This window comes from Echiichthys vipera (assembly GCF_963691815.1).
Source record: "Echiichthys vipera genome assembly, chromosome: 16".
NCBI lineage: Eukaryota > Metazoa > Chordata > Actinopteri > Perciformes > Trachinidae > Echiichthys > Echiichthys vipera.
This window is the reverse complement of record NC_139841.1, coordinates 28,906,357-28,933,962: the sequence shown is the minus strand read 5'-3', so window position 1 is coordinate 28,933,962 and position 27,606 is coordinate 28,906,357. Positions and strand designations below refer to the sequence as shown.

The 27,606-nt window shown below is 46.1% G+C and overlaps 2 protein-coding genes across 2 annotated transcripts in view; both read right to left on the bottom strand.

Annotated features, from left to right (window-relative positions):
* Positions 1–19,294: 19,294 nt before the first annotated feature.
* The window catches only part of acads (acyl-CoA dehydrogenase short chain), a 358,028-nt gene continuing 349,716 nt past the window's right edge, over positions 19,295–27,606 (bottom strand). The window contains exon 11 of the transcript XR_014593549.1: positions 19,295–19,365. The gene's annotated coding sequence lies outside the window, so the exon portion shown is untranslated. The remainder of the gene's footprint in view (positions 19,366–27,606) is intronic.
* LOC310958496 (alpha-2B adrenergic receptor) overlaps positions 24,130–27,606 on the bottom strand; it is a gene marked incomplete at its 3' end in the record, with an annotated part of 9,186 nt that continues 5,709 nt past the window's right edge. Inside the window, exon 2 of the mRNA XM_083929465.1 lies at positions 24,130–25,773. Coding sequence (XP_083785591.1) covers positions 24,130–25,683 — 1,554 coding nt within the window. The 5' untranslated portion in view covers positions 25,684–25,773. The remainder of the gene's footprint in view (positions 25,774–27,606) is intronic.

Below are 27,606 nucleotides of genomic sequence, written 5' to 3'. Positions count from 1 at the left end.
TTTAGTCATTTTGCATCTTTTTGTGTTGGTTTTGCATTTATTTTTAGTCATTTTGCATCTTTTTGTGGTGGTTTTGCATCTATTTTTAGTCATTTTGCATCTTTTTGTGCTGGTTTTGCATTTATTTTTAGTCATTTTGCATCTTTTTGTGGTGGTTTTGCATCTATTTTTAGTCATTTTGCATCTTTTTGTGATGGTTTTGCATCTATTTTTAGTCATTTAGCATCTTTTTGTGCTGGTTTTGCATCTATTTTTAGTCATTTTGCATCTTTTTGTGGTGGTTTTGCATCTATTTTTAGTCATTTTGCATCTTTTTGTGGTGGTTTTGCATCTTTTTTTAGTCATTTTGCATCTTTTTGTGGTGGTTTTGCATCTATTTTTAGTCATTTTGCATCTTTTTGTGCTGGTTTTGCATCTTTTTGTGGTGGTTTTGCATCTTTTTGTGGTGGTTTTGCATCTTTTTGTGGTGGTTTTGCATCTTTTTGTGGTGGTTTTGCATCTTTTTGTGCTGGTTTTGCATCTTTTTGTGCTGGTTTTGCATCTTTTTGTGGTGGTTTTGCATCTTTTTGTGCTGGTTTTGCATCTTTTTGTGCTGGTTTTGCATCTTTTTGTGGTGGTTTTGTATCTTTTTGTGGTGGTTTTGCATCTTTTTGTGCTGGTTTTGCATCTTTTTGTGCTGGTTTTGCATCTTTATGTGGTGGTTTTGCATCTTTTTGTTTTAGAGTTGTAGTTTTAGTGCACGCGCTGCAGGTATAAAACCACCCTAATGATCATTAACACTTGTGTATGCAAACACTCTCTGTCATAAATGAAAAGCTGTCTCATTTATATACGCAGCGTGTGAATGAGAAAAGGCTCCTGCAGCAACACGGGCTGAAATATTGTGGAGGCAGCGACAATAAAACACACAAATGGGAAAGTGGCGAGGGAGCGTTTTCCTGGTTAGAAGCACTCAGACTTCACGGAGGGAAGGAACAGCCAGTGTGAATTGTTGCCTTTGACCTGCGATTGCTGTCTTTTCTGTTGTGAAAGCGTCCAAAGTGCAGCTGGCAAATTACGAGAGTGTGGGAGAGGGAAAGAGAGAGTTTGGTCGGACGTGAGGTGTGTTTCAGATCTCACTCTGCAGCTCCTGAAGAGAACAGCCGCTGCAGAACTGATACACACGACAAAAGTCCTCCAGCAATCTGTTCTGCACTCACACTCATCACAAATAATCATGGAGACAGTTTTTAATGTGACAACTATTAACGTAGAAATCCAGGAGAGATGCTAACAGCTGGACGTGGCTAACAGTGATTAGCTCGGGGCAGCACAGTGAAGGCATTCAAAGGTCTTTTTTAACCACTAATGCTGCTGAAAATAACAGCAAACCTCTGCAGCAGCATGAGAAGAGTCCCTACACACACAACAAAGCAGCAACAGCGTAGTTAGTGAAGCCGCTGGTGGTTTTGAGTCTTTTTGTGGTGGTTTTGTATCTTTTTGTGGTGGTTTTGTATCTTTTTGTGGTGGTTTTGCATCTTTTTGTGGTGGTTTTGTATCTTTTTGTGGTGGTTTTGCATCTTTTTGTGGTGGTTTTGTATCTTTTTGTGGTGGTTTTCTATCTTTTTGTGGTCATTTTGCATCTTTTTGTGGTGGTTTTGCATCTTTTTGTGGTGGTTTTGCATCTTTTTGTGGTGGTTTTGTATCTTTTTGTGGTGGTTTTGTATCTTTCTCTCTTCTTAGTTAAAGCTGCAGAAACAAAAGTCACTCTCTTTGGTCACATTTGTAACTATTAAGTGACGCCTATATTTAACCACTAATGCTGCTGAAAATAACAGCAAACCTCTGCAGCAGCATGAGAAGAGTCCCTACACACACAACAAAGCAGCAATGGGCTCCTTCCACTGTAATGGACTTTACTATGAGAGGAGCTGGTACAGGGGCCAGTAGGTAAGTCTTTAAAACACTCTTTAATAAACTCTGGCTTCACTAACTACGCTGATGACGCTTTGTTGTGTGTGTAGGGACTCTTCTCATGCTGCTGCAGAGGTTTGCTGTTATTCGTTTGACTCTAATGAGTCGGGATTAAACCACAGCGTTTCCAAAGTTATGCAGTAAACGCGGCGCACGGAGAAACTGCTTTCTTCATACACATAAGGAGCTGGTTATGAGCAGCTCAGGTTCCCAGAAGCCTCTTAGAAACAATGAAATATGCTTTTCCAAAGTGTGTAAAGTTGACTTCATGACCAGATGAAGGTGTTACATTACACATCACACACTTCCATCGATTTAAAGCAGCTGTGTAACGTTCCCCTGGAACAACAGAGTAATGTTTGAACTGTGTCTGACCTGCGGGACTTTGACAGGACAGCCTTCTCTGCATCCCTCTGCTCTCCGCTGTGTGTGAAATCTCAAATCACTAAAATATAGTGCTGCAAAAAGACTCCTCATTAAAGGGCCTCAGGAAGCAGCGTGTGTCTCCAGGTGAACGCCGCAGCAGCGCCGTGGCTCCCGCCGCGCGTTTTCCTGCTCTGAATGGAAACAATCAGGAGTGACAAGTGAGAGACAGCCGCACAATGGCTTCCCACGGCGAGGCCGGATTAATAGCACCCACGTAAGGTCTCACGGGGGAGAAGCTCACATTGTAGCAGCGCTCCAGCGGCGGGGGTGGGCAGCGCTCTTAATGGTGGCGAATTAAAAGAAATCACGTCGTCCTGGCAAGTGAATGGTTTCTGCAGAGAGCGTCTGTGTCCTGAAGACAAAAGAGAGGAGCAATGAAGATTACACATGATTCACACGTCAATTATGACAAATGAGCGTCTGGAGTCTGTTGAAATGAGGAGAATATTCTCTCTCGTCTGTCGGCGGCGTCCTGGGAAAAGGCTGAAGCTGTTTTTTTGTGCATAAATTCACACGTTGACAGTAAAGCGAGCATGAGTGTGAGGACTGGAGTGCTCCTCAAACCGTCTCTCGTGGGTTTTTTCTTATTTTAATGCCAAAAAAGCCTCCTCCTCACAGACCGGCATGATGAAGTGCGGCTGTTGCGTTGAAGTTGTGAAGTGGCCAACCCCTCGGACCCTCCGCCCACAGCTCACAGCAGCGTGGGTTAGATGCCGCCGCTAGCCACCGCACGCCAATACAAGCTTTTCTTTCTGTTAAACGTCGAACAAAAGGATTGTTTTTATTACAGCGAGCTTAAAAGAAAGAACGTAGATGTTGAAATCTGAAAAAACAACAGCTTAATTATTATTATTATTATATTTTCAACTGTGCAACACCACAGTTTACCTCCATTATATCATTATAACAGTTATATTGTATATTTTCACGTGTTTCTTCTATTTTCTGTTATACAATCTCTTCATTTCCAACTCTGAAGCTAGCTAGCGTTAGCCAGATAACGACGGATACCATTCACACACACACACACACACACACACACACACACACACACACACACACACACACACACACACACACACACACACACACATACATACATACACACACACACACACACACACACACACACACACACACACACACACACACACACACACATACACACACACACTCACACTCACAGCATGCCTCTGTTCGATTAAACCCAGCTGCAGAACAAACCGCTCAAACACAGGAAGAGCTTCGTGACACAGGAACAAGAGGTGGCGAGCATCAGGTCCAAGTTCCCCAACATGATCCCCGTGATCACTGAACGCTACGAGAGGGAGAAGGTTCCGGGTAAAACCAAGATCCTGGTGCATGAACTCACCGTGACTCCGTTTGTCTCCATCATCTATAGCTAGTCACTGTTAAACCACCAGATAAGGATCGATATCATCACCATAATAAGACACTGGCATTTTCACCCCCCTCAGTGTTGTCATGGAGATCTGAGCTAAACACACACTAGAATGTTCTTTTGTCCCAGGCCTTAGGGCGCACTCCCACTGTGCCTCCGTGCCGTGCCCCAGCACGTGTCACGGCTAAAGTCTGGTTCCTTTGACCAGTGTGAGTGCAACTGTACCACGTCTAGGAGCGGCACGCTTGCCGTCCACGGCCCGTTTGGGAGAGGTGGGCTTTAGTAAAGCACGTTTGCACGTGTACGAGCACGAGCGTGCGCACGTGTACGAGCACGAGGCCTACGGCGGTTCTGAGGTCATTTCCTGTGCGCCTGTTGGGACGTAGAAAAAAGAAGGAGGGACCATGCGCGGACATTTCAAACAATGGCGGTGAAAGGTTCACGTTGGTGTGATGCGGAGGTGGAGTGTTTACTGCAGATTTGGTCGATGAAAAGATTCAAAAACAGTCGACAAGACGCACAAAAACTCCGAGGTCTACGGAAAGATCTGGAAACAAAGCCACGCATCGCCATGACGTCATCAATGCGTGTGACGTGTTACGGCGTGATGACGTATAGGCAGCAAGAAGCATTCTCCGAGGCCCAGGTAGTGTGAGTACAAAGGGGGCTGGAGGGGGGGACAAGGACCCTAAAGCACGGGGCACGGGACGGAGGAACAGTGGGAGGGCGCCCTTAAACAGGTTTAATGATGCTGTGTAAACGGCCTGTTTAACATGGGGCTCAATGAGAAACTGCACTGTTATGAAACCTGCCCCTAGTGGACACTCAGAGAACTGACGCTGACGGAGCTTCCTGATTGGATCAAACAGGAAGTGTGTGTGGGCTGGGAGTGGGACAGCCCCGTTTGTTGGTTTGTTTATTCGTCAGGATTACGGAGAAACCGTCGGCCCAATTTTCATGAAACACGTTCCTAAAAACCTTCCTTCGCATGTTTCCATCACACACTTTCTCCTGGTGCAGCGCCGCATTAGATCCACGCTGCACCACCCACCTCTCCACCTCTCCACCACCCACCTCAGGTCCAACTCTCAGTCCTTCCTCACAGCTGACTCCCCCATGTTTCACCTCTCTTCTCCCTCCTCCGCCTCTCCCTCACCTCCTCCTCTCCATCTAATGGAAGCGGCTGAAGTTCATCTCTTTCTCATTGTGATTCATTACGATGTTTCACACCTGAGCTTCGTGGAACAGTAGCAAAGCAACAGACCCTGATAGTGTATTTAAAGGTGTGTAAGCACTAATTAAAAGATTAGATGATGCCGTGTGTGTGTGCGTTCCCTCTTTATCTGCAGTTGGGGACTGAAATGAATGGTGTTTGTTGCCGTTGGTTCTCCATCATGAAAGATGTCACTGTGGTTAATAATACTGGCAACAGCCTTCATTTCCTTCCTGATGCTGGCGAAACCCTAATGGATGACTTTTATGTGCAGTAATCTGAAATTAATGGCTATCATCATTTAGTGTTTTCCGAGCGTGCTTTTAGTTTGCCACTGTGTCTCCGTCGGGGGCGCGTGTGTCTGCGTGCGGACGCAGGATGTGACTTTTGTGTGTTTGCGGTGTTTCTGTACCGATCGATTATGTTCCTGTTATCTTCAGACTTCTTTATATTCTCCACGTGTTCATCCTGCAGCTGAGGCCGCTCTGATACGCGGCTGCCACGGTGATAGAGAGATAAATAAATAACACGCATCTAATAGATATCATTTACATTTAAATGACCTCATGTTTGTGAAAGGAAACAATTATCTGTAATTTTGCAAACTAAAAGCATCGAAGTCCATTCAAACATGATGTAATCCTTTAAAGTGGTACCCCACGGTCTTATTGCATCCACCAAATAAGCCACGGAGACGGTTTCTCTGGTGGATCAACCATATGTAGAGAATACGGTCACCCCCCCTCCTGGCCCAATTGTTGAAAAACTTTTCCTAAAGTGTCCTCTAGGAGCATAAACGTGTGCTAATGTGTCCTCTAGGAGCATAAACGTGTGTTAAAGTGTCCTCTAGGAGCATAAACGTGTGCTAAAGTGTCCTCTAGGAGCATTAACGTGTGCTAAAGTGTCCTCTAGGAGCATAAACGTGTGCTAAAGTGTCCTCTAGGAGCATAAACGTGTGTTAAAGTGTCCTCTAGGAGCCTTAACATGTGCTAAAGTGTCCTCTAGGAGCATAAACGTGTGCTAAAGTGTCCTCTAGGAGCATAAACGTGTGTTAAAGTGTCCTCTAGGAGCATAAACGTGTGTTAAAGTGTCCTCTAGGAGCATAAACGTGTGCTAAAGTGTCCTCTAGGAGCATAATCGTGTGTTAAAGTGTCCTCTAGGAGCATAAATGTGTGCTAAAGTGTCCTCTAGGAGCATAAACGTGTGTTAAAGTGTCCTCTAGGAGCATAAACGTGTGTTAAAGTGTCCTCTAGGAGCATAAACGTGTGCTAAAGTGTCCTCTAGGAGCATAAACGTGTGTTAAAGTGTCCTCTAGGAGCATAAACGTGTGCTAAAGTGTCCTCTAGGAGCATAAACGTGTGCTAAAGTGTCCTCTAGGAGCATAAACGTGTGTTAAAGTGTCCTCTAGGAGCATAAACGTGTGTTAAAGTGTCCTCTAGGAGCATAAACGTGTGCTAAAGTGTCCTCTAGGAGCATAAACGTGTGTTAAAGTGTCCTCTAGGAGCATAATCGTGTGTTAAAGTGTCCTCTAGGAGCATAAACGTGTGCTAAAGTGTCCTCTAGTAGCATAAACGTGTGTTAAAGTGTCCTCTAGGAGCATAAACGTGTGTTAAAGTGTCCTCTAGGAGCATAAACGTGTGCTAAAGTGTCCTCTAGGAGCATAAACGTGTGTTAAAGTGTCCTCTAGGAGCATAAACGTGTGCTGAAGTGTCCTCTAGGAGCATAAACGTGTGTTAAAGTGTCCTCTAGGAGCATAAACGTGTGTTAAAGTGTCCTCTAGGAGCATAAACGTGTGCTGAAGTGTCCTCTAGGAGCATAAACGTGTGCTAAAGTGTCCTCTAGGAACATAAACGTGTGTTAAAGTGTCCTCTAGGAGCATAAACGTGTGCTGAAGTGTCCTCTAGGAGCATAAACGTGTGCTAAAGTGTCCTCTAGGAGCATAAACGTGTGTTAAAGGTTCCTCTAGGAGCCTAAATGTGTGCTAAAGTGTCCTCTAGGAGCATAAACGTGTGTTAAAGTGTCCTAGGAGCATAAATGTGTGTTAAAGTGTCCTCTAGGAGCATAAACGTGTGTTAAAGTGTCCTCTAGGAGCATAAACGTGTGCTAAAGTGTCCTCTAGGAGCATAAACGTGTGCTAAAGTGTCCTCTAGGAGCATAAACGTGTGTTAAAGTGTCCTCTAGGAGCATAAACGTGTGTTAAAGTGTCCTCTAGGAGCATAAACGTGTGCTAAAGTGTCCTCTAGGAGCATAAACGTGTGTTAAAGTGTCCTCTAGGAGCATAAACGTGTGCTAAAGTGTCCTCTAGGAGCATAAACGTGTGTTAAAGTGTCCTCTAGGAACATAAACGTGTGCTAATGTGTCCTCTAGGAGCATAAACGTGTGTTAAAGTGTCCTCTAGGAGCATAAACGTGTGTTAAAGTGTCCTCTAGGAGCATAAACGTGTGCTGAAGTGTCCTCTAGGAGCATAAACGTGTGTTAAAGTGTCCTCTAGGAGCATAAACGTGTGTTAAAGTGTCCTCTAGGAGCATAAACGTGTGCTGAAGTGTCCTCTAGGAGCATAAACGTGTGCTAAAGTGTCCTCTAGGAACATAAACGTGTGTTAAAGTGTCCTCTAGGAGCATAAACGTGTGCTAAAGTGTCCTCTAGGAGCATAAACGTGTGTTAAAGTGTCCTCTAGGAGCATAATCGTGTGTTAAAGTGTCCTCTAGGAGCATAAACGTGTGCTGAAGTGTCCTCTAGGAGCATAAACGTGTGCTAAAGTGTCCTCTAGGAGCATAAACGTGTGTTAAAGGTTCCTCTAGGAGCCTAAATGTGTGCTAAAGTGTCCTCTAGGAGCATAAACGTGTGTTAAAGTGTCCTAGGAGCATAAATGTGTGTTAAAGTGTCCTCTAGGAGCATAAACGTTTGTTAAAGTGTCCTCTAGGAGCATAAACGTGTGCTAAAGTGTCCTCTAGGAGAATAAACGTGGGCTAAAGTGTCCTCTAGGAGCATAAACGTGTGTTAAAGTGTCCTCTAGGAGCATAAACGTGTGTTAAAGTGTCCTCTAGGAGCATAAACGTATGTTAAAGTGTCCTCTAGGAGCATAAACGTGTGTTAAAGTGTCCTCTAGGAGCATAAACGTATGTTAAAGTGTCCTCTAGGAGCCTAAACGTGTGTTAAAGTGTCCTCTAGGAGCATAAACGTGTGTTAAAGTGTCCTCTAGGAGCTTAAACGTGTGCTAAAGTGTCCTCTAGGAAGCAAAACGTGTGCTAAAGTGTCCTCTAGGAGCATAAACGTGTGTTAAAGTGTCCTCTAGGAGCCTAAACGTGTGCTAAAGTGTCCTCTAGGAAGCAAAACGTGTGCTAAAGTGTCCTCTAGGAGCCTAAACGTGTGTTAAAGCGTCCTCTAGGAGCATAAACGTGTGCTAAAGTGTCCTCTAGGAGCATAAACGTGTGTTAAAGTGTCCTCTAGGAGCATAAACGTGTGTTAAAGTGTCCTCTAGGAGCATAAACGTGTGTTAAAGTGTCCTCTAGGAGCATAAACGTGTGTTAAAGTGTCCTCTAGGAGCATAAACATGTGCTAAAGTGTCCTCTAGGAGCATAAACGTGTGTTAAAGTGTCCTCTAGGAGCATAAACGTGTGCTAAAGTGTCCTCTAGGAGCATAAACGTGTGTTAAAGTGTCCTCTAGAAGCATAAACGTGTGCTAAAGTGTCCTCTAGGAGCATAAACGTGTGCTAAAGTGTCCTCTAGAAGCATAAACGTGTGTTAAAGTGTCCTCTAGGAGCGTAAACGTGTGCTAAAGTGTCCTCTAGGAGCATAAACGTGTGCTAAAGTGTCCTCTAGGAGCCTAAACGTGTCTTAAAGTGTCCTCTAGGAGCATAACCGTGTGTTAAAGTGTCCTCTAGGAGCATAAATGTGTGTTAAAGTGTCCTCTAGGAGCATAAACGTGTGCTAAAGTGTCCTCTAGGAGCCTAAACATGTGCTAAAGTGTCCTCTAGGAGCATAAAACGTGTGCTAAAGTGGCAGCATGAGAAGAGTCCCTACACACACAACAAAGCGTCATCAGCGTAGTTAGTGAAGCCAGAGTTTATTAAAGAGTGTTTTAAAGACTTACCCACTGGCCCCTGTACCAGCTCCTCTCATAGTAAAGTCCATTGCAGTGGAAGGAGCCCATTGCTGCTTTGTTGTGTGTGTAGGGACTCTTCTCATGCTGCTGCAGAGGTTTGCTGTTATTTTCAGCAGCATTAGTGGTTAAAAAAGACCTTTGAATGCCTTCACCGTGCTGCCCCGAGCTAACCACTGTTAGCCACGTCCGCCTGTTAGCATCTCTCCTGGATTTCTACCTTAATAGTTGTTACAAAAACAAAATGTCTCCATGGATTATTGGATGATTAAAGACAAAGACCCTTGGACGATGGTTCGATCCCGGCTGAACTGAGCAGATGAAGCTGCTGCTGTTTGATAAATAAACGCTGAGACAGCAATAAACAAAGTGTCTCTGTCTCTGAAGGCTGGAGACAAACACAGAAGTCAGGCTTTATTGATCAGTGGTCACATGCGACTGTTAGAACAGCGCAGTGGACTTTAAATGCTGCTCTGGACTCATCATGAGGAGCAGCTGAAGTTAAAGTCCCGTCAGTTTATAATAAAAGGGTTTGAACCGCTGATTTTGTTTCCTCCCACTGTGCCTCCGTCACAGGTTAGAGCGCCCCCCCACTGTGCCTCCGTCCCGTGCCCCGTGCTTTAGGGTCCTTGTCCCCCCCTCCAGGCCCGTTTGTACTCACACTACCTGGGCCTCGGAGAATGCTTCTTGCTGCCTATACGTCATCACGCCGTACCACGTCACACGCATTGATGACGTCATGGCGATGCGTGGATTGGCTAACTCCATTTCACCCAGTGCCAGCCTGCAGTAGCTGCACCCAACAACAGGCAACCCTGGCAACCAGCAACGCCCAACGCTATTGGCTGCTGCCATGGAAACACACCGGGACAGGAAGTCAAACATTTCAAATTCAATTCAGACAAAATAAATAATGATAATAATATTAATAAAAGGTAAAAATGTGATGCACGCGGGTGTGTTGTGTTGACAGTATCATCCCTGTGTGTGTGCGGTGTGTGTGCGGTGTGTGTGTGCGGTGTGTGAGCGTGTCACCGACACACACTCGCTCTCACTTCTTTGCATCTGCGTGAGCTCGCAGCGGCCCCCAGAGGTGAAGCGCGGTGAATAATTCAGACGGATTACATACGGATGCTGCTCGCTCACGAAGATGCCGTGCGTGTGTGTGTGTGCGTGTGTGTGTGTGTGCGTGTGAGTGTGTGAACGGTCATTCGTGTAAAGAGCGTGTGTTTACTAAAACATAGGATTCACATGAGCGTACGGAAGCTTTTAAACAGAACGCATAACGAGTTTGTACCCAGGAGACATTTCTGTATGATGTCATGAATGTGACAGGAGCAGGTGGAAGCATCGAAGCGTTCGCTCCGCGGAGAGACGCACACAGCCCTGCGCGTGCTGCGAGGCGGCACGACTTCCTGTATCGTTGTACGATATAAAACAAAGTGTTGCTGCATCGCCATCGCAGTCCCCGGCTGCAATGACGATGCAGGGAGAGCCGAGGCTGAAGACCCAGAGACACCGACCAATCAGAGCGGACCATTTGAATGCCTTCACCGTACCGTCGTCACACGGTCTCATCTCTTTTACTTTGGTAAAGATGAGAAAGAGGAAGAAAAGCAGCAACCAGAGGGAGTGTGTGTGTGTGTGTGTGTGTGTGTGTGTGTGTGTGTGTGTGTGTGTGTGTGTGTGTGTGTGTGTGTGTGTGTGTGTGTGTGTGTGTGTGTGTGTGTGTGTGTGTGTGTGTGTGTGTGTGTGTGTGTGTGTGTGTGTGTGTGTGTGTGTGTGTGTGTGTGTGTGTGTCCGGTCTCATGTGATTAGTCTCTGCTGAGATGGGGTCTGACATTTAACCATGTCACAGCAGACCCCCGAGCACAACGGCTACTTTCTAACAGGATAACATCCTTATGTGTTATTGGATTACTACACACACACACACACACACACACACACACACACACACGCACACACACACAAACCACACACACACACACACAAACCACACACACACACACACACACACACACACACACACACACACACACATACACACACACACACACACACACACACACATACACACACACACACACACACACACACATACACACACACACACACACACACACACACACATACACTCCATTTATTTATTAAAAAGAACTAAGACAAACCAAACTTAACCGTCTCCTTTAGTGACTAAACTTAACCGTCACCTTTAGTGTCTAAACTTAACAGTCACCTTTAGTGACTAAACTTAACCGTCTCCTTTAGTGACTAAACTTAACCGTCTCCTTTAGAGGCTAAACTTAACCGTCTCCTTTAGTGTCTAAACTTAACAGTCACCTTTAGTGACTAAACTTAACCGTCTCCTTTAGAGGCTAAACTTAACCGTCTCCTTTAGAGACTAAACTTAACCGTCTCCTTTAGTCGTCTAAACTTAACCGTCTCCTTTAGAGGCTAAACTTAACCGTCTCCTTTAGAGACTAAACTTAACCGTCTCCTTTAGAGACTAAACTTAACCGTCTCCTTTAGAGGCTAAACTTAACCGTCTCCTTTAGAGACTAAACTTAACCGTCTCCTTTAGAGGCTAAACTTAACCGTCTCCTTTAGAGGCTAAACTTAACAGTCACCTTTAGTGACTAAACTTAACCGTCTCCTTTAGAGGCTAAACTTAACCGTCTCCTTTAGAGACTAAACTTAACCGTCTCCTTTAGAGACTAAACTTAACCGTCTCCTTTAGTGACTAAACTTAACCGTCACCTTTAGTGACTAAACTTAACCGTCTCCTTTAGTGACTAAACTTAACCGTCTCCTTTAGTGACTAAACTTAACCGTCTCCTTTAGAGACTAAACTTAACCGTCTCCTTTAGTGACTAAACTTAACCGTCTCCTTTAGTGACTAAACTTAACCGTCTCCTTTAGAGACTAAACTTAACCGTCTCCTTTAGTGACTAAACTTAACCGTCTCCTTTAGAGACTAAACTTAACCGTCTCCTTTAGAGACTAAACTTAACCGTCTCCTTTAGTGGTCTATATAAACATATACATATGTGTATATCTCCATATTCATGAGGTGAGCGGCTCGTGTGTTGAGCGGTGGTGGTGGCGGTGGCGGCGGCGGTGCCGTTGGCGCTGGTGGCGGTGGCGGTGGAGGTGGTGGAGGTGGTGGTGGTGGTGGTGGTGGCGGTGGAGGCGGTGGAGGTGGTGGAGGTGGTGGTGGTGGTGTCAGTGGCGGTGGCCCTGCAGCTGTTAAATAACACATTGGGAAACAGCAGCAGAGCAGTTTGTGCGTGGAGCAGCGGCTGAGCTCCTGTAAGAGGCGCGGAGTGTTTGGAGTGGGCACCTCCAGGACGCGCTGGAGGGCCCCTCAGCAGCTCGAGGGGCGCGTAATTGATTTTGGGCTGTGGACGTTCAGGCGAGCGGCTGCCCCGGGTCACAGCTGTTAGTCATGTGCTCACGCTGCTGCTGCTACTGCTGCTGCTGCTGCTGTTACTGCTGCTGCTGCTGCTGTTACTGCTGCTGCTGCTGCTGTTACTGCTGCTGTTACTGCTGCTGCTGCTGCTGTTACTGCTGCTGCTGCTGTTACTGCTGCTGCTGCTGCTGCTGCTGCTGCTGCTGCTGCTGCTGCTGCTGCTGCTGTTACTGCTGCTGCTGCTGCTGTTACTGCTGCTGCTGCTGTTACTGCTGCTGCTGCTGCTGTTACTGCTGCTGTTACTGCTGCTGCTGCTGCTGTTACTGCTGCTGCTGCTGTTACTGCTGCTGCTGTTACTGCTGCTGCTGTTACTGCTGCTGCTGCTGCTGCTGCTGCTGTTACTGCTGCTGCTGTTACTGCTGCTGTTACTGCTGTTACTGCTGCTGCTGCTGCTGCTGCTGCTGCTGTTACTGCTGCTGCTGCTGCTGCTGCTGCTGCTGCTGCTGCTGCTGTTACTGCTGCTGCTGCTGCTGCTGCTGCTGCTGCTGATGCTGCTGTTACTGCTGCTGCTGCTGCTGCTGCTGTTACTGCTGCTGCTGCTGCTGTTACTGCTGCTGCTGCTGCTGCTGCTGCTGCTGTTACTGCTGCTGTTACTGTTACTGCTGCTGCTGCTGTTACTGCTGCTGCTGCTGCTGCTGCTGCTGTTACTGCTGCTGCTGTTACTGTTACTGCTGCTGCTGCTGCTGCTGCTGTTACTGTTACTGCTGCTGCTGCTGTTACTGCTGCTGCTGCTGCTGCTGCTGCTGTTACTGCTGCTGCTGCTGCTGTTACTGCTGCTGCTGCTGCTGCTGCTGCTGCTGCTGCTGCTGTTACTGCTGCTGCTGTTACTGCTGCTGTTACTGCTGCTGCTGCTGCTGCTGTTGCTGCTGCTGTTACTGCTGCTGTTACTGCTGCTGCTGCTGCTGCTGCTGCTGCTGCTGCTGCCCTAACCCCTGCGTGGTGAGGGGGCGACCTTTTTCTGCTGACGCTGCACTTGTGTGAGGGTCACAGAGCCGCGTGCGCTCTCGTCTCTCTGGAGGGTTTGTTCTGAATGTTTGCAGTTTTTCATCTTGACTGGTTGTCATGCGTGTTCACGCGGACATCCGTCCCAGAGCAGCAGCAGCAGCAGCAGCAGCAGCAGCACGGATGAAGGGAGCTGGAGGCTGAAAGTGCTGCTGTGGACCTCACTGCCAAACATCAACCTGCATGAAACCCATACTTCAAACTCAGAACCTAGGAGGTTTCGACGCGTCATCATTAAAGACAGTGACCGTAGAGACAGCAGGTGTCTGAAGTATTCAAATTCATACCTCAAGTAGAAGTTTAGATGATAAAGATGACGTTTAGATACTAGAGTTTAAAAAAAACTTTATATATATGTAGCCTGAAAAAGAATCACTCCAGTAAAATACACAAAATCTCTACTAAGGGCGCCCTCACACTGTTCCTCCGTCCCGTGCCCCGTGCTTTAGGGTCCTTGTCCCCCCCTCCAGGCCCGTTTGTACTCACACTACCTGGGCCTCGGAGAATGCTTCCTGCTGCCTATACGTCATCACGCCGTAACACGTCACACGCATTGATGACGTCATGGCGATGCGTGGCTTTGTTTCCAGATCTTTCCGCACGTTTCACGGCTAAAGTCTGGCTCACCTGTTCGCGCTGCAGGTACAGCTGAGCGGTATCATCAGTCGTGAGCCTCCTCTCACACCCACTCAGTCGTATTTAACATTCTATACATGACCGCAGATAACTACTCACAGGTCTGGACGTCTGTAAGGGCGCACTCCCACTGTGCCCCTGTGCCGTGCCCCAGCACGTGTCACGGCTAAAGTCTGGTTCCTTTGACCAGTGTGAGTGCAACCGTACCACGTCTAGGAGCGGCACGCTTGCCGTCCACGGCCCGTTTGGGAGAGGTGGGCTTTAGTAAAGCACGTTTGCACGTGTACGAGCACGAGCGTGCGCACGTGTACGAGCACGAGGCCTACGGCGGTTCTGAGGTCATTTCCTGTGCGCCTGTTGGGACGTAGAAAAAAGAAGGAGGGACCATGCGCGGACATTTCAAACAATGGCGGTGAAAGGTTCACGTTGGTGTGATGCGGAGGTGGAGTGTTTACTGCAGATTTGGTCGATGAAAAGATTCAAAAACAGTCGACAAGACGCACAAAAACTCCGAGGTCTACGGAAAGATCTGGAAACAAAGCCACGCATCGCCATGACGTCATCAATGCGTGTGACGTGTTACGGCGTGATGACGTATAGGCAGCAAGAAGCATTCTCCGAGGCCCAGGTAGTGTGAGTACAAACGGGCCTGGAGGGGGGGACAAGGACCCTAAAGCACGGGGCACGGGACGGAGGCACAGTGGGAGGGCGCCCTTAGTGTCTGTCATCAGCTGGACCGTCACTGGAAAAGTCCTGGTTGTGTAAAGTTCTTCATCCTTCATCCATAATGTGCAGAATCTGTATTTTGCAGCTGTTGCGTGAGGATCCCTCAGAGTGAACCGGTGACAGTGAGGATGAAGCATCACTGACGGAGACAAACGAGGACTTAAAGGCTTAATATGGCGTCATAAAAAAGACATTAAAAACCCAATCCCATAACACCTCGGAGCGATGAAAGTGTCATCTCAGACGTACAGAAGTGAACATCGTATTCTGCAGCGGGCTCAGTGTGAGATCATTGGACACCCGAGTGGACTTTACGATGCTCTCGCTCTCCGGGTTGAGTTTCTCTGCACGTTCACTCTGCAGGGTTCGAGTGAAGGTTGTTTTATAATGCTGCACATAGAGAATCAAATAAATATACATGTGTTTTTAGAGCATAAGTCCCTGCAGACGGGAAAATCAGGAGCTGATCAGAGTCGTCCTAATTACACTAAATGACGCCACTGGAGGGCTTCAACAATAACTCGGGTCCTCACTGCAAGTAAACAACAAATCCTGTTTCATGTTCACTTTGAGATTCAGACAGTGATTAGCTCCGGGCGCTGCACCGAACACATCCAAGACGTCTTTTTTAACCACTAATACTGCTCTAGGAGCTAAAACATGTGCTAAAGTGTCCTCTAGGAGCATAAACGTGTGTTAAAGTGTCCTCTAGGAGCATAAACATGTGTAAAAGTGTCCTCTAGGAGCATAAACGTGTGTTAAAGTGTCCTCTAGGAGCATAAACATGTGCTAAAGTGTCCTCTAGGAGCATAAACGTGTGTTAGTGTCCTCTAGGAGCCTAAACGTGTCCTAAAGTGTCCTCTAGGCGCATAAACGTGTGTTAAAGTGTTCTCTAGGAGCCAAAACGTGTGTTAAAGTGTCCTCTAGGAGCATAAACGTGTGTTAAAGTGTCCTCTAGGAGCTAAAACATGTGTTAAAATGTCCTCTAGGAGCATAAACGTGTGTTAAAGTGTCCTCTAGGAGCATAAACGTGTGCTAAAGTGTCCTCTAGGAGCATAAACGTGTGAAAGTGTCCTCTAGGAGCATAAACGTGTGAAAGTATCCTCTAGGAGCATAAACGTGTGCTAAAGTGTCCTTTTAGGAGCATAAACGTGTGAAAGTGTCCTCTAGGAGCATAAACGTGTGAAAGTGTCCTCTAGGAGCATAAACGTGTGCTAAAGTGTCCTCTAGGAGCATAAATGTGTGTTAAAGTGTCCTCTAGGAGCATAAACGTGTGAAAGTGTCCTCTAGGAGCATAAACGTGTGCTAAAGTGTCCTCTAGGAGCATAAACGTGTGAAAGTGTCCTCTAGGAGCATAAACGTGTGCTAAAGTGTCCTCTAGGAGCATAAACGTGTGTTAAAGTGTCCTCTAGGAGCATAAACGTGTGTTAAAGTGTCCTCTAGGAGCATAAACGTGTATTAAAGTGTCCTCTAGGAGCCTAAACGTGTGTTAAAGTGTCCTCTAGGAGCCAAAACGTGTGTTAAAGTGTCCTCTAGGAGCATAAACGTGTGCTAAAGTGTCCTCTAGGAGCATCAACGTGTGTTAAAGTGTTCTCTAGGAGCATAAACGTGTGCTAAAGTGTCCTCTAGGAGCATAAACGTGTGTTAAAGTGTCCTCTAGGAGCATAAACGTGTGCTAAAGTGTCCTCTAGGAGCATAAACGTGTGTTAAAGTGTCCTCTAGGAGCATAAACGTGTGCTAAAGTGTCCTCTAGGAGCATAAACGTGTGCTAAAGTGTCCTCTAGGAGCCTAAACGTGTGTTAAAGTGTCCTCTAGGAGCATAAACGTGTGTTAAAGTGTCCTCTAGGAGCATAAACGTGTGCTAAAGTGTCCTCTAGGAGCATAAACGTGTGCTAAAGTGTCCTCTAGGAGCATAAACGTGTGTTAAAGTGTGCTCTAGGAGCCTAAACGTGTGTTAAAGTGTCCTCTAGGAGCCTAAACGTGTCCTAAAGTGTCCTCTAGGAGCATAAACGTGTGTTAAAGTGTCCTCTAGGAGCCTAAATGTGTCCTAAAGTGTCCTCTAGGAGCATAAACGTGTCCTAAAGTGTCCTCTAGGAGCATAAACGTGTGTTAAAGTGTCCTCTAGGAGCATAAACGTGTCCTAAAGTGTCCTCTAGGAGCTGTAGACCTTGTTGTTTGTTTTGAAAAAATCCACGGCGCCCGTCTCCACTCAGCACAGTTCACAGTTTGTGCACACGCCACAGATCCCTCCCTCCCCCCTCGATCATGTTACAGTTTCACAGACACACGCCTCAAGCTAGCATACGCTAAATAGTGTTAGCAGCTGCTATCTGTGAGTATGTTATCCAGCTTACCTCCATGTAGCGTGTACTCCGTGCTGTTTATTGATGAGGGAAGAGAACTGTACAGTCACGGGAATCTGGTGCACGTGCACTGACGAGCACTCGATGGGAGGGAGCGGAGGAGCCCGGTGGTAGAGGGGGAGGGGCGTGAGAGTTGGAAAAACATGTTCCAGCAGTAATTTGATCTGAAACATCAGCAGCCAAGATTAAAGGCTTCCCTGACCTTAGCGGCTAACGGTTAGCTTGTAGCTACATGTAGTAGTGCATGTAACGTAAACGCTGCAGAGAGTAGAAGAAACCGTGGAAGAGGAGCGTTCAGGACAGTCTGAAATCTGAGCTTCTTGCTTACACACGTTTACCTCAATGGAAGCTTTGATATTAAAAATCAGCATCCGACACGTTTACATTATATTTACGACAGAAAAGCAGAATAGATCCCTTTAAACAGTGTGAGCTAATTAGGTAATTACCCCCTTTTACAGACATGCGTATGCGTAAAAGATTATAATACGGCCCTGACAGGAAGTCTAAGGTCAGTTTACTGTATTTTATATTCTGGTCAAAGATAATTCTTCTGAAACTCTCTGACAGAAAGCAGCGATGCTCCGTTGTCTGATTCCATTATTCTCTGCTGTGTAAGAGCTCACAGTCGACCCCCCCCCCCCCCCCCCCCCCCCCTCTGAAACAACAGGCAGCAGTGTTGGCGTCGTCTCACCGTGTCCTTTATTCAACCCTTAATATGAAGAGAGCTCAAAATGAAAGCATTGCACACAACACAGGAGCGGAGGAGATACAAGTTAGCACAAGGTCAGACTGAGAGCTAATATTCTAAACTTAAAGTCCAGCTGAAGATTTTGTTATTTGAAGTGAAAAACGGGCCGTTAGCAAACGCTCACGATGTCCGTTTAGATTACAGGGCTGGGAGAAGAGGGACTCCATCCAGCCTACAAGCGTACGATAGCTTGCCCCGCTAATAAGTTTGTAGGCGTTGGTGAATGTTTGTTTGGTTGTCGAGGTTTTGAGGTTCATTTATCACCTGCTGAGCTGCTAATTACAAACGTTAGCACGCTAACACCTTAACCTAAGATGGTGAATCCATGGATTTATATATGGAGATGCTGCACTACGCCAATGCAGCCGCCATCTTGGACAGGGGAGCCACGTCTCTCTAAGACTTTAAACTATAATCACACTTCTTTATGGAGCTTTAAGTGGAGTCTCCTCCTGCTGGACATTAGAGAGAATGCAGCTTTAAGTGGAGTCTCCTCCTGCTGGACATTAGAGAGAATGCAGCTTTAAGTGGAGTCTCCCCCTGCTGGACATTAGAGAGAATGCAGCTTTAAGTGGAGTCTCCTCCTGCTGGACATTAGAGAGAATGCAGCTTTAAGTGGAGTCTCCTCCTGCTGGACATTAGAGAGAATGCAGCTTTAAGTGGAGTCTCCTCCTGCTGGACATTAGAGAGAATGCAGCTTTAAGTGGAGTCTCCTCCTGCTGGACATTAGAGAGAATGCAGCTTTAAGTGGAGTCTCCCCCTGCTGGACATTAGAGAGAATGCAGCTTTAAGTGGAGTCTCCTCCTGCTGGACATTAGAGAGAATGCAGCTTTAAGTGGAGTCTCCTCCTGCTGGACATTAGAGAGAATGCAGCTTTAAGTGGAGTCTCCTCCTGCTGGACATTAGAGAGAATGCAGCTTTAAGTGGAGTCTCCTCCTGCTGGACATTAGAGAGAATGCAGCTTTAAGTGGAGTCTCCTCCTGCTGGACATTAGAGAGAATGCAGCTTTAAGTGGAGTCTCCTCCTGCTGGACATTAGAGAGAATGCAGCTTTAAGTGGAGTCTCCTCCTGCTGGACATTAGAGAGAATGCAGCTTTAAGTGGAGTCTCCTCCTGCTGGACATTAGAGAGAATTTCCCCATTGGCTTCCCTTTTCAGACCCGGCTGGTGGTCTATTGCACTTTGCTAACAAAGCTAAGTTTAGTTAGCGAGTGCTAGCGTTCTCCGTTGTTGCTGCTTTGTTGTGTGTGTAGGGACTCTTCTCATGCTGCTGCAGAGGTTTGCTGTTATTTTCAGCAGCATTAGTGGTTAAAAAAAGACCTTTGAATGCCTTCACCGTGCTGCCCCGAGCTAATCACTGTTAGCCACATCCGGCTGTTAGCATCTCTCCTGGATTTCTACCTTAATATTTAGGAAAAACCTGTCTCCATGGATTATTTGATGAATGTAAGTTCACCATGGACTTGACGTGTTAATACCAGAATTTGATCCATTTGGTCCGATAACATTTAGAAAGTCTAGAAGAGATGCACAATTAAATCATTTAATCCACATTCAAGTTAGCGGAGCGCTAAACAGGAAGTAGCGAGTGGAAGTCTCTCGTGCTGCTGCTCTCTGGGCGACACAGTGAGGAAGTAGAGTTGACCTTATTTGGCTTCACTTCACGGTGGCTACGTCTGTTTCTTTTATACAGTCTATGATTTTGTTGTCTTGTGTTTACACGTTCGACAAATCAACGTACACTTGCGTCGCTCCTCTCAACGCCTACTCTGAAAGAAGAGCTCGCCGTTCTTGAAAGTACCTCAGGTCCGAAAACACCTTTAGTCTTGTTGCTCAGAAGAGAGCGGATTCATTAAAGGTGCAGATCTGTAGCAGGACAAACGTGCACATTCCACTTCAGCTGGACTTTAAAACATGAGCAGGTTTAGAGTTTCATGTTGAAGCTGATGTACTGTACAAAGAGCTGACTGCAGCACCAGTCTTATCTTACATGTGTACACACACCGGAGGCTGCAGGCAAGCACATTTCTATCGGCTTTAGATAAAAGAAGTGCAATTTTGGAAAAACATGCAGCCTAAAACTCAGTGTCTCACTCTCACACACACGCACACACACGCACACACACACAGACACACACACACACACACACACACACACTCAGGCTACAGTACTCATGTACACAGCGGATCAGGAGCGAGGAGCGGCGTCTTCATCAGGGATTCTGCTCATCCTCAGGGTCGTTGGCGAGTTCAGATACAGTCTGTATTGCTTTGGCAGGAACTCACTGAAAGAAATATGAGGCTCACCGTCCAACGTGTTCACCGCGTTCACCGAATACTGCAAATGAATCGATGAAGAACTCACTTAAAAAACAGCGGTGGAAGAAGTTTACGTTAAAGAACTAAAACCAATTAAAAATACTCATTTATAAGCTTTTAAAACGCACTTTTTTACTCACTGAAGTGAAAGTTTGTAGCATCAGAATGAAGTTAAAGTATTGATAGTGCAGTGAAATGTTCTCGGTCCGTGTTTTATATTTAAGGGAGTCTCTGGATTCATACTTCTGCAGCATTAAAGACGTTTCTCACCAGTGAAATGTGAAAATGCGTCGGTTTGTGTCAACGATGCACCGCAGGTCCGTGTGCACGTGCGTCCCAGGGTGCAGGTGTTGATCCCACTGGTGTACAGCAGCACTGAGGAGTCACCTGAAGAAGCAGGTTCAGCTCCACATCATAGATTAAAGGTCTTTAGCGTGTGGTTGTTGTTTACAGACTTAGTGAATTACTAGAGAACGTGCTGAGTCATGCTATAAATGATCAAGATTCAAGAAGCTTTTTTTATCCCGAGGGAAATTAGAACAGTTTCAACCCAAAGATGAAAGGGTCAGAGTGAGAATAAGCATAAAAACATCAATCACATCAAAGTGCAACAGACGCTGTGGTTAAACGTAGGTAAATACAGAGACAGAGACTCGTGCTCGCTCCCTCGCTGGGGGGAAACAACGCTCTGTAGACGCTGATGTGAGACACAGACTCACCAGGAAATGCAAAAGTGGGAGTGCATATCGAGGAGGTTGTTGTTTCACACAGTGTGATTCTTTGATGTGGAGCTGAGTCTTGCTCTAAATGATCAAGATATGACGAGTATAGATACGAACCTCGTGCTCGTTTCCTCGTTGGGGGGAAATGACGCTCAGTAGACGCTGATGTGAGACACAGATTCCCCAGAAAATGCAAAAGTGGCGATGCATATCGAGGAGGTTGTTGTTATATAACATGGGTGTCAAAGTGATGCAGTAAAGAGTCGCTGTGGCTGCAGGTTTTCATTCCCACCAATCAAAAACACACCTGACTCGACTCATTCAACCACCTGAACTGTCTTCACACAGTTGGTTTGTTGGACCAGGTGTGTTCTTGACCTGCAGCCACAGAAAATAAAGTCGCAGATAAATTAGATTAAAGTGGCAAATCTACGACAAAATAAAGTTGCAGATTAATGAGATGAGATTAAGAAATTTGCAGATTAATGGGATTAAAGTGGCAGATTAATGAGATTAAAGTGGAAAATCTACGAGAAACTAAAGTCGCAGATTAATGAGATTAAAGTTTATAATCTACGAGAAAATAAAGTCGCAGATTAATGAGATTAAATTTATAATCTACGAGAAAATAAAGTCGCAGATTAATGAGGTTAAAGTGGAAAATCTACGAGAAACTAAAGTCGCAGATTAATGAGATTAAAGAAGCAAATCTACGAGAAAAGAAAGTCGCAGATTAATGAGATTAAAGTGGCAAATCTACGGGAAAATAAAGTCACAGATTAATGAAAATAAAGTGGAAATCTATGAGAAAATAAAGTCGCAGATTAATGAGATTAAAGTTTATAATCTACGAGAAAATAAAGTCGCAGATTAATGAGATTAAAGTTTATAATCTACGAGAAAATAAAGTCGCAGATTAATGAGATTAAATTTATAATCTACGAGAAAATAAAGTCGCAGATTAATGAGGTTAAAGTGGAAAATCTACGAGAAACTAAAGTCGCAGATTAATGAGATTAAAGAAGCAAATCTACGAGAAAAGAAAGTCGCAGATTAATGAGATTAAAGTGGCAAATCTACGGGAAAATAAAGTCACAGATTAATGAAAATAAAGTGGAAATCTATGAGAAAATAAAGTCGCAGATTAATGAGATTAAAGTTTATAATCTACGAGAAAATAAAGTCGCAGATTAATGAGATTAAAGTTTATAATCTACGAGAAAATAAAGTCGCAGATTAATGAGATTAAATTTATAATCTACGAGAAAATAAAGTCGCAGATTAATGAGATTAAATTTATAATCTACGAGAAAATAAAGTGGCAGATTAATGAGGTTAAAGTGGAAAATCTACGAGAAACTAAAGTCGCAGATTAATGAGATTAAAGTTTATAATCTACGAGAAAAGAAAGTCGCAGATTAATGAGATTAAAGAAGCAAATCTACGAGAAAAGAAAGTCGCAGATTAATGAGATTAAAGTGGCAAATCTACGAGAAACTAAAGTCGCAGATTAATGAGATTAAAGTAGCAAATCTACGAGAAAATAAAGTCGCAGATTAATGAGATTGAAGTAGCAAATCTACGAGAAAATAAAGTCACAGATTAATGAGATTAAAGTGGAAATCTACGAGAAAATAAAGTCGCAGATTAATGAGATTAAAGTAGCAAATCTACGAGAAAATAAAGTCGCAGATTAATGAGATTAAAGTGGCAAATCTACGAGAAAATAAAGTTGCAGATTAATGAGATTAAAGTCGCAGATTAATGAGATTAAAGTAGCAGATTTATGAGATTAAAGTGGCAGATTAATGAGATTAAAGTGGCAAATCTACGATAAAATGAAGTTATTACAGAATATTCCCCCCCTCTCCCAGGTCCATAATTCTTTCTTCATACTTAAATCACGATATATGATTTCATTACGATTACCAAAGTCTATAAACATCATAAATCATCTTGAATAAGCGCTCAGCCCTAATCCGAGGTCTCTCCAGATCTAAATGTCCGTGTGTTTCAGAGGAACCCCCCGTGCCTGGTGTGAGATCGTAGGTGCAGCAAACGTGTCGCAGTAGGAGCAGTCGTTACACAACCGTCGGAAAGGTGCAACATTTTAACAACGCACAACAGCGCTGTGTGAGACGGCGTTTAATGTGCCTCAGATCTGAACTCAAGTACTGGGTAAATGCACGTCCACCAGCGCCTCGCTCACGTGCAGCGACTCCCTGACAGAAGGGAAAAACATTAAAGGTGGAGAACAGATGAAAGGAAGTGGGGGGAAGCAAACAGCTCGGCTCGTATCGCAGTCGCACAAAGACTTTCTTCATCTCTCTGCAGCCTCTGATGATTCTCTTGCTCTAGTTTTTAAAGCCTCTGGGTATCACCTTAATGAGAGATTCCCAGAGAGAGGTGCAACATCCAGCGCTTCACACAGACTCGGGAATAAAAGCTCCATCCGTCATCATTTACACCACCCAAACTACGCTTTTTAAACGGAGGAGGAACGAGGGAAGGAAAAGGGAGTGAGAGGAGGAGGCACAGAGGAGGATGCTCGCATTTTCCCTGATCTTGTGTTCCTTGAGTGCCCATTTTATCTCCGATAAAGGACACTTAGTGATATTTGTTCTCTTCCAGTAAGACCCTTAGGCAACTGTCCTCGACTCCCACGCACACACACACACACACACACACACACACAAACACACACACACACACACACGCACACACACACATCGTTTGTACTTTAAATTACTGAACACAGACCCTGTATCCTCTTGACTTCCGTTTCAAAATATAATCAAGTCATTCTTCCTCAGAGTCATTGAATATTCAATTACGCCGTATTGTTAAATAACATTAAAGATAATTGATTTGGCCACTTGACCGTGGCTCTCTGAAGTCTGACCCCGACAGCGTTCAGACAAACACGAGAAAAACACACACCGGACGCAATTTCCTCCTTAATGTACAAGTGTTTATGTCAATGCCGAAGGTCAATGCCGGGTCAGATTCAGACTGAAAGTGTTCTCGTGTTCAGAGAAAGCGTCTAGAAGAGCGTGCCCTTTATGTCCCGGCACAGTATCCTCTTGAAGGCCTTCCTGAAGTCGTTGTTGAAGATGGTGTAAATGACGGGGTTGAGGCAGGAGTTGCAGTAGCCGATCCAAAAGAAGAATTTAAACAAGGGGGTGGGGATGCTGCAGGTCTCTGGGCACACCGCCTGCAGAGAGTAAGAGAAGAAGAAGGGGAACCAGCAGATCACAAACCCCCCCATCACCACCGCCAGCACGAAGGTGAACCTCTTCTCCCGGTTCAGCATAGCTTTGCGGCGGGATGTGGGCGTCCCCTGAGCCTTGGGTGTTTCCTCGCGTGCCAGTTTGGTGCCAGAGGACGTGGCCATTGTGTTTTTGTACCTGCAGGCCAGGTTCAGCATCTGCATCTTGAACCCTTTCCTTTGGGGTAATCCCAAAGTTTGCTCGTCGGTCTTTTCTGTGCCGCGAACGCCTTCCTCGCCCATTTCAGAGCCGGAGCTGAAGGAGTTGTCGGGGAGCGCCTCCCCGCCTTCCTCAGGATGTGTCTGTGCTGCCTCTTTGTGGGGAGCAGCTGAGAGGATTTGGCTCCCACGTCGAGGGATTGAGGGGGAGGATTTTTGGACAGGAGCGGTATTGGAATTAGACGCAGGGTAGTGCCGAGTGTCCTGGCTCGTAGTATTCTCAGGCGGGTTCTGAATTGATGACGGGGTAGAGTCAGAGCCAGACATGTTGGTGGGGACTTGGCCGGCGGTCGAACCTCCTTGATCCCCATTCTGTTGCGACTGCTCGGATAACTTCGCCGGAGGCTCGTTGATCCCCGTGCCGGCGTCTCCTCCTGCTGTCGCTGTAGGCTTCTGTCCGGGCGGGCAGCGCGTGTGCTGCTTGGCGATCTGATAAATCCTCACATACACCAGAATCATTATCACACAGGGGGCGAAGAAAGAGCCAATGGTGGAGTAGAGGATGTACCAGCGCTCGTTGTTCAGCTCGCACATCTCTTCACCTCCTTCGCTCTTGTCCAGCGTGAGAAGAGGAGGGAAAGAGATGACCGCCGAGATCAGCCACACGACGATGATGGCCGCCTTGATTCGCACCGGAGTACGTTTGGCGCCGTAGGACACGGGCCGAGAGATCGACAGGTAGCGGTCCAGTGCTATGGCGCACAGGTGCACGATGCTGGAGGTGCAGAAGAAAACGTCCAGCGCCAGGTAGATCTCACACCAAATGGAGCTGAACGCCCAGTAGCCCTGCAGCTCGTTCGCCAAAGAGAACGGGATGATGAGCGTGGCCACTAAAATATCCGCCGCAGCCAGCGACACCAGGAAGAGGTTCTGAGCGCCCTTGAGGGATCTGGACGTCAGGACGGCGATAATGACGAGGATGTTCCCGACGATGGTGAAGATCATCATGGAGGTGATGGCGATGGCGAAGGCTGCGGTGGCTTGCGGGGTGTAAGGCGAAGTCCTGGCGGTGCTGCGGTTGCAGGGTCGGGCGCCGGAGACGAGGCTGATGTTCCTGTGGGGGAGTCCGCCGAGCTCCGACAGGCAGGGGGCGTCTGGAGCTGCTGCCATGGCGGTGACGGAGGAGGGGGCGGGGCTTCCCCAGTTAGAGGAACGACAGAGGGGGTCGGACGGTCGTCAGTCAAGGTGAAGCCATGAGATCTACGAGAGAGAGACACGTTATGGTCACGATATGAGTTTATTTTCACAGACAAGGCAACAAAACACGACTTGTTTACCACATAAACAAACATTCAGGACTGTGAGTTGGGAGGACCGGTCCTGTTACGGTACTTTAATAGTCTCAGACGCAAATGTTGAACTTTTTACTGCACCACATTTATCCGGCTTTGCAGATTCAGATTTCATATCTAAATAAATGTAAAGTCGTCTGTCTGACACCTCCCTGTTTTTGTTCACGTGATAAATACAAACCTTATTTTTAGTCCCAAGATGTACCGTATTTTTCGGATTATAAGTCGCAGTTTTCATAGTTTGGCCGCGGGTGCAACTTATACTCTGGAGCGACTTACGTGTGAAATTATTAACACATGCCCGGGCTATTATTTATCTCAGTCACGTAAGAGACTAGGCGTATATCAGCAATCGTCACACACACACATCAACCAATCAAAATTCGGCGGGGGCGGGTCATGGCAGAAGTGCGTTGTGTAAAAGAAGATGCTAGCTGCTACTTCCGTACCGTTGAGTTGGCGGAGTTGTTCAGAAGTGACAGCGAGGAAGAAGAGTTCAGTGGATTTAGTGATTAGCAGTGACAGAGTGTTTGGTAAACGTAGAGCATGTTCTATATGTTATAGTTCTGTGAATGACTCGTTAACATACCAAGCACGTTCTCATATAACGTGCACTTCTTCAGCCTGTTGTTCTCTCTTCTAGTTTTATTTTAAATTGCCTTTCAAGATGAAATGTCGTTTCTTGGTGTTAGACTTAAACTCGAGTGCGACTTATTTATGTTTTTTTACTTCTTTATTCTGCATTTTCGGCCGGTGAGACTTAGGGCGCCCTCCCACTGTCCTTCCGCACCGCTCCCGGGGCTTTAGGGTCCTTGTCCCCCCCTCCAGGCCCGTTTGTACTCACACTACCTGGGCCTCGGAGAATGCTTCTTGCTGCCTATACGTCATCACGCCGTAACACGTCACACGCATTGATGACGTCATGGCGATGCGTGGCTTTGTTTCCAGATCTTTCCGTAGACCTCGGAGTTTTTGTGCGTCTTGTCGACTGTTTTTGAATCTTTTCATCGACCAAATCTGCAGTAAACACTCCACCTCCGCATCACACCAACGTGAACCTTTCACCGCCATTGTTTGAAATGTCCGCGCATGGTCCCTCCTTCTTTTTTCTACGTCCCAACAGGCGCACAGGAAATGACCTCAGAACCGCCGTAGGCCTCGTGCTCGTACACGTGCGCACGCTCGTGCTCGTACACGTGCAAACGTGCTTTACTAAAGCCCACCCCTCCCAAACGGGCCGTGGATGGCAAGCGTGCCGCTCCTAGACGTGGTACGGTTGCACTCACACTGGTCAAACGCACCAGGCTTTAGCTGAAAACCCGGTTTTGGCGCGGTGCGGAGGCACAGTGTGAGTGCGTCCTTATACTCCGAAGAAATACGGTAAATCAAGCTTTTTAAATCCAGGTTAAAACTCATATTTTCTCTTGTGCTCATGACGAACCATGATTTCTTTTTATGCTTCTGCTTTTATGTTTTTTGTTATTTGTTTCTATGCTTTTAAATATTGTCTTCATTTGTTTTAATGCGTTCTGTGTTCATTGCTTTTACTGTTTACCTTCACTCTCTTTAACAGCCGGCGTGGGGTTGTGAGGGTATTCTGTGCTACGTGAGAAACGACTGAACTTTATCATAAAGTTTATTAATAAACAAAAATATGAATCATTGTCCAAAGTTTTACTAATAATCAAATGTTAGAGAAAAGTCCAAAGCATGAATAAACGTGTGTATAAACTCTAGTTTC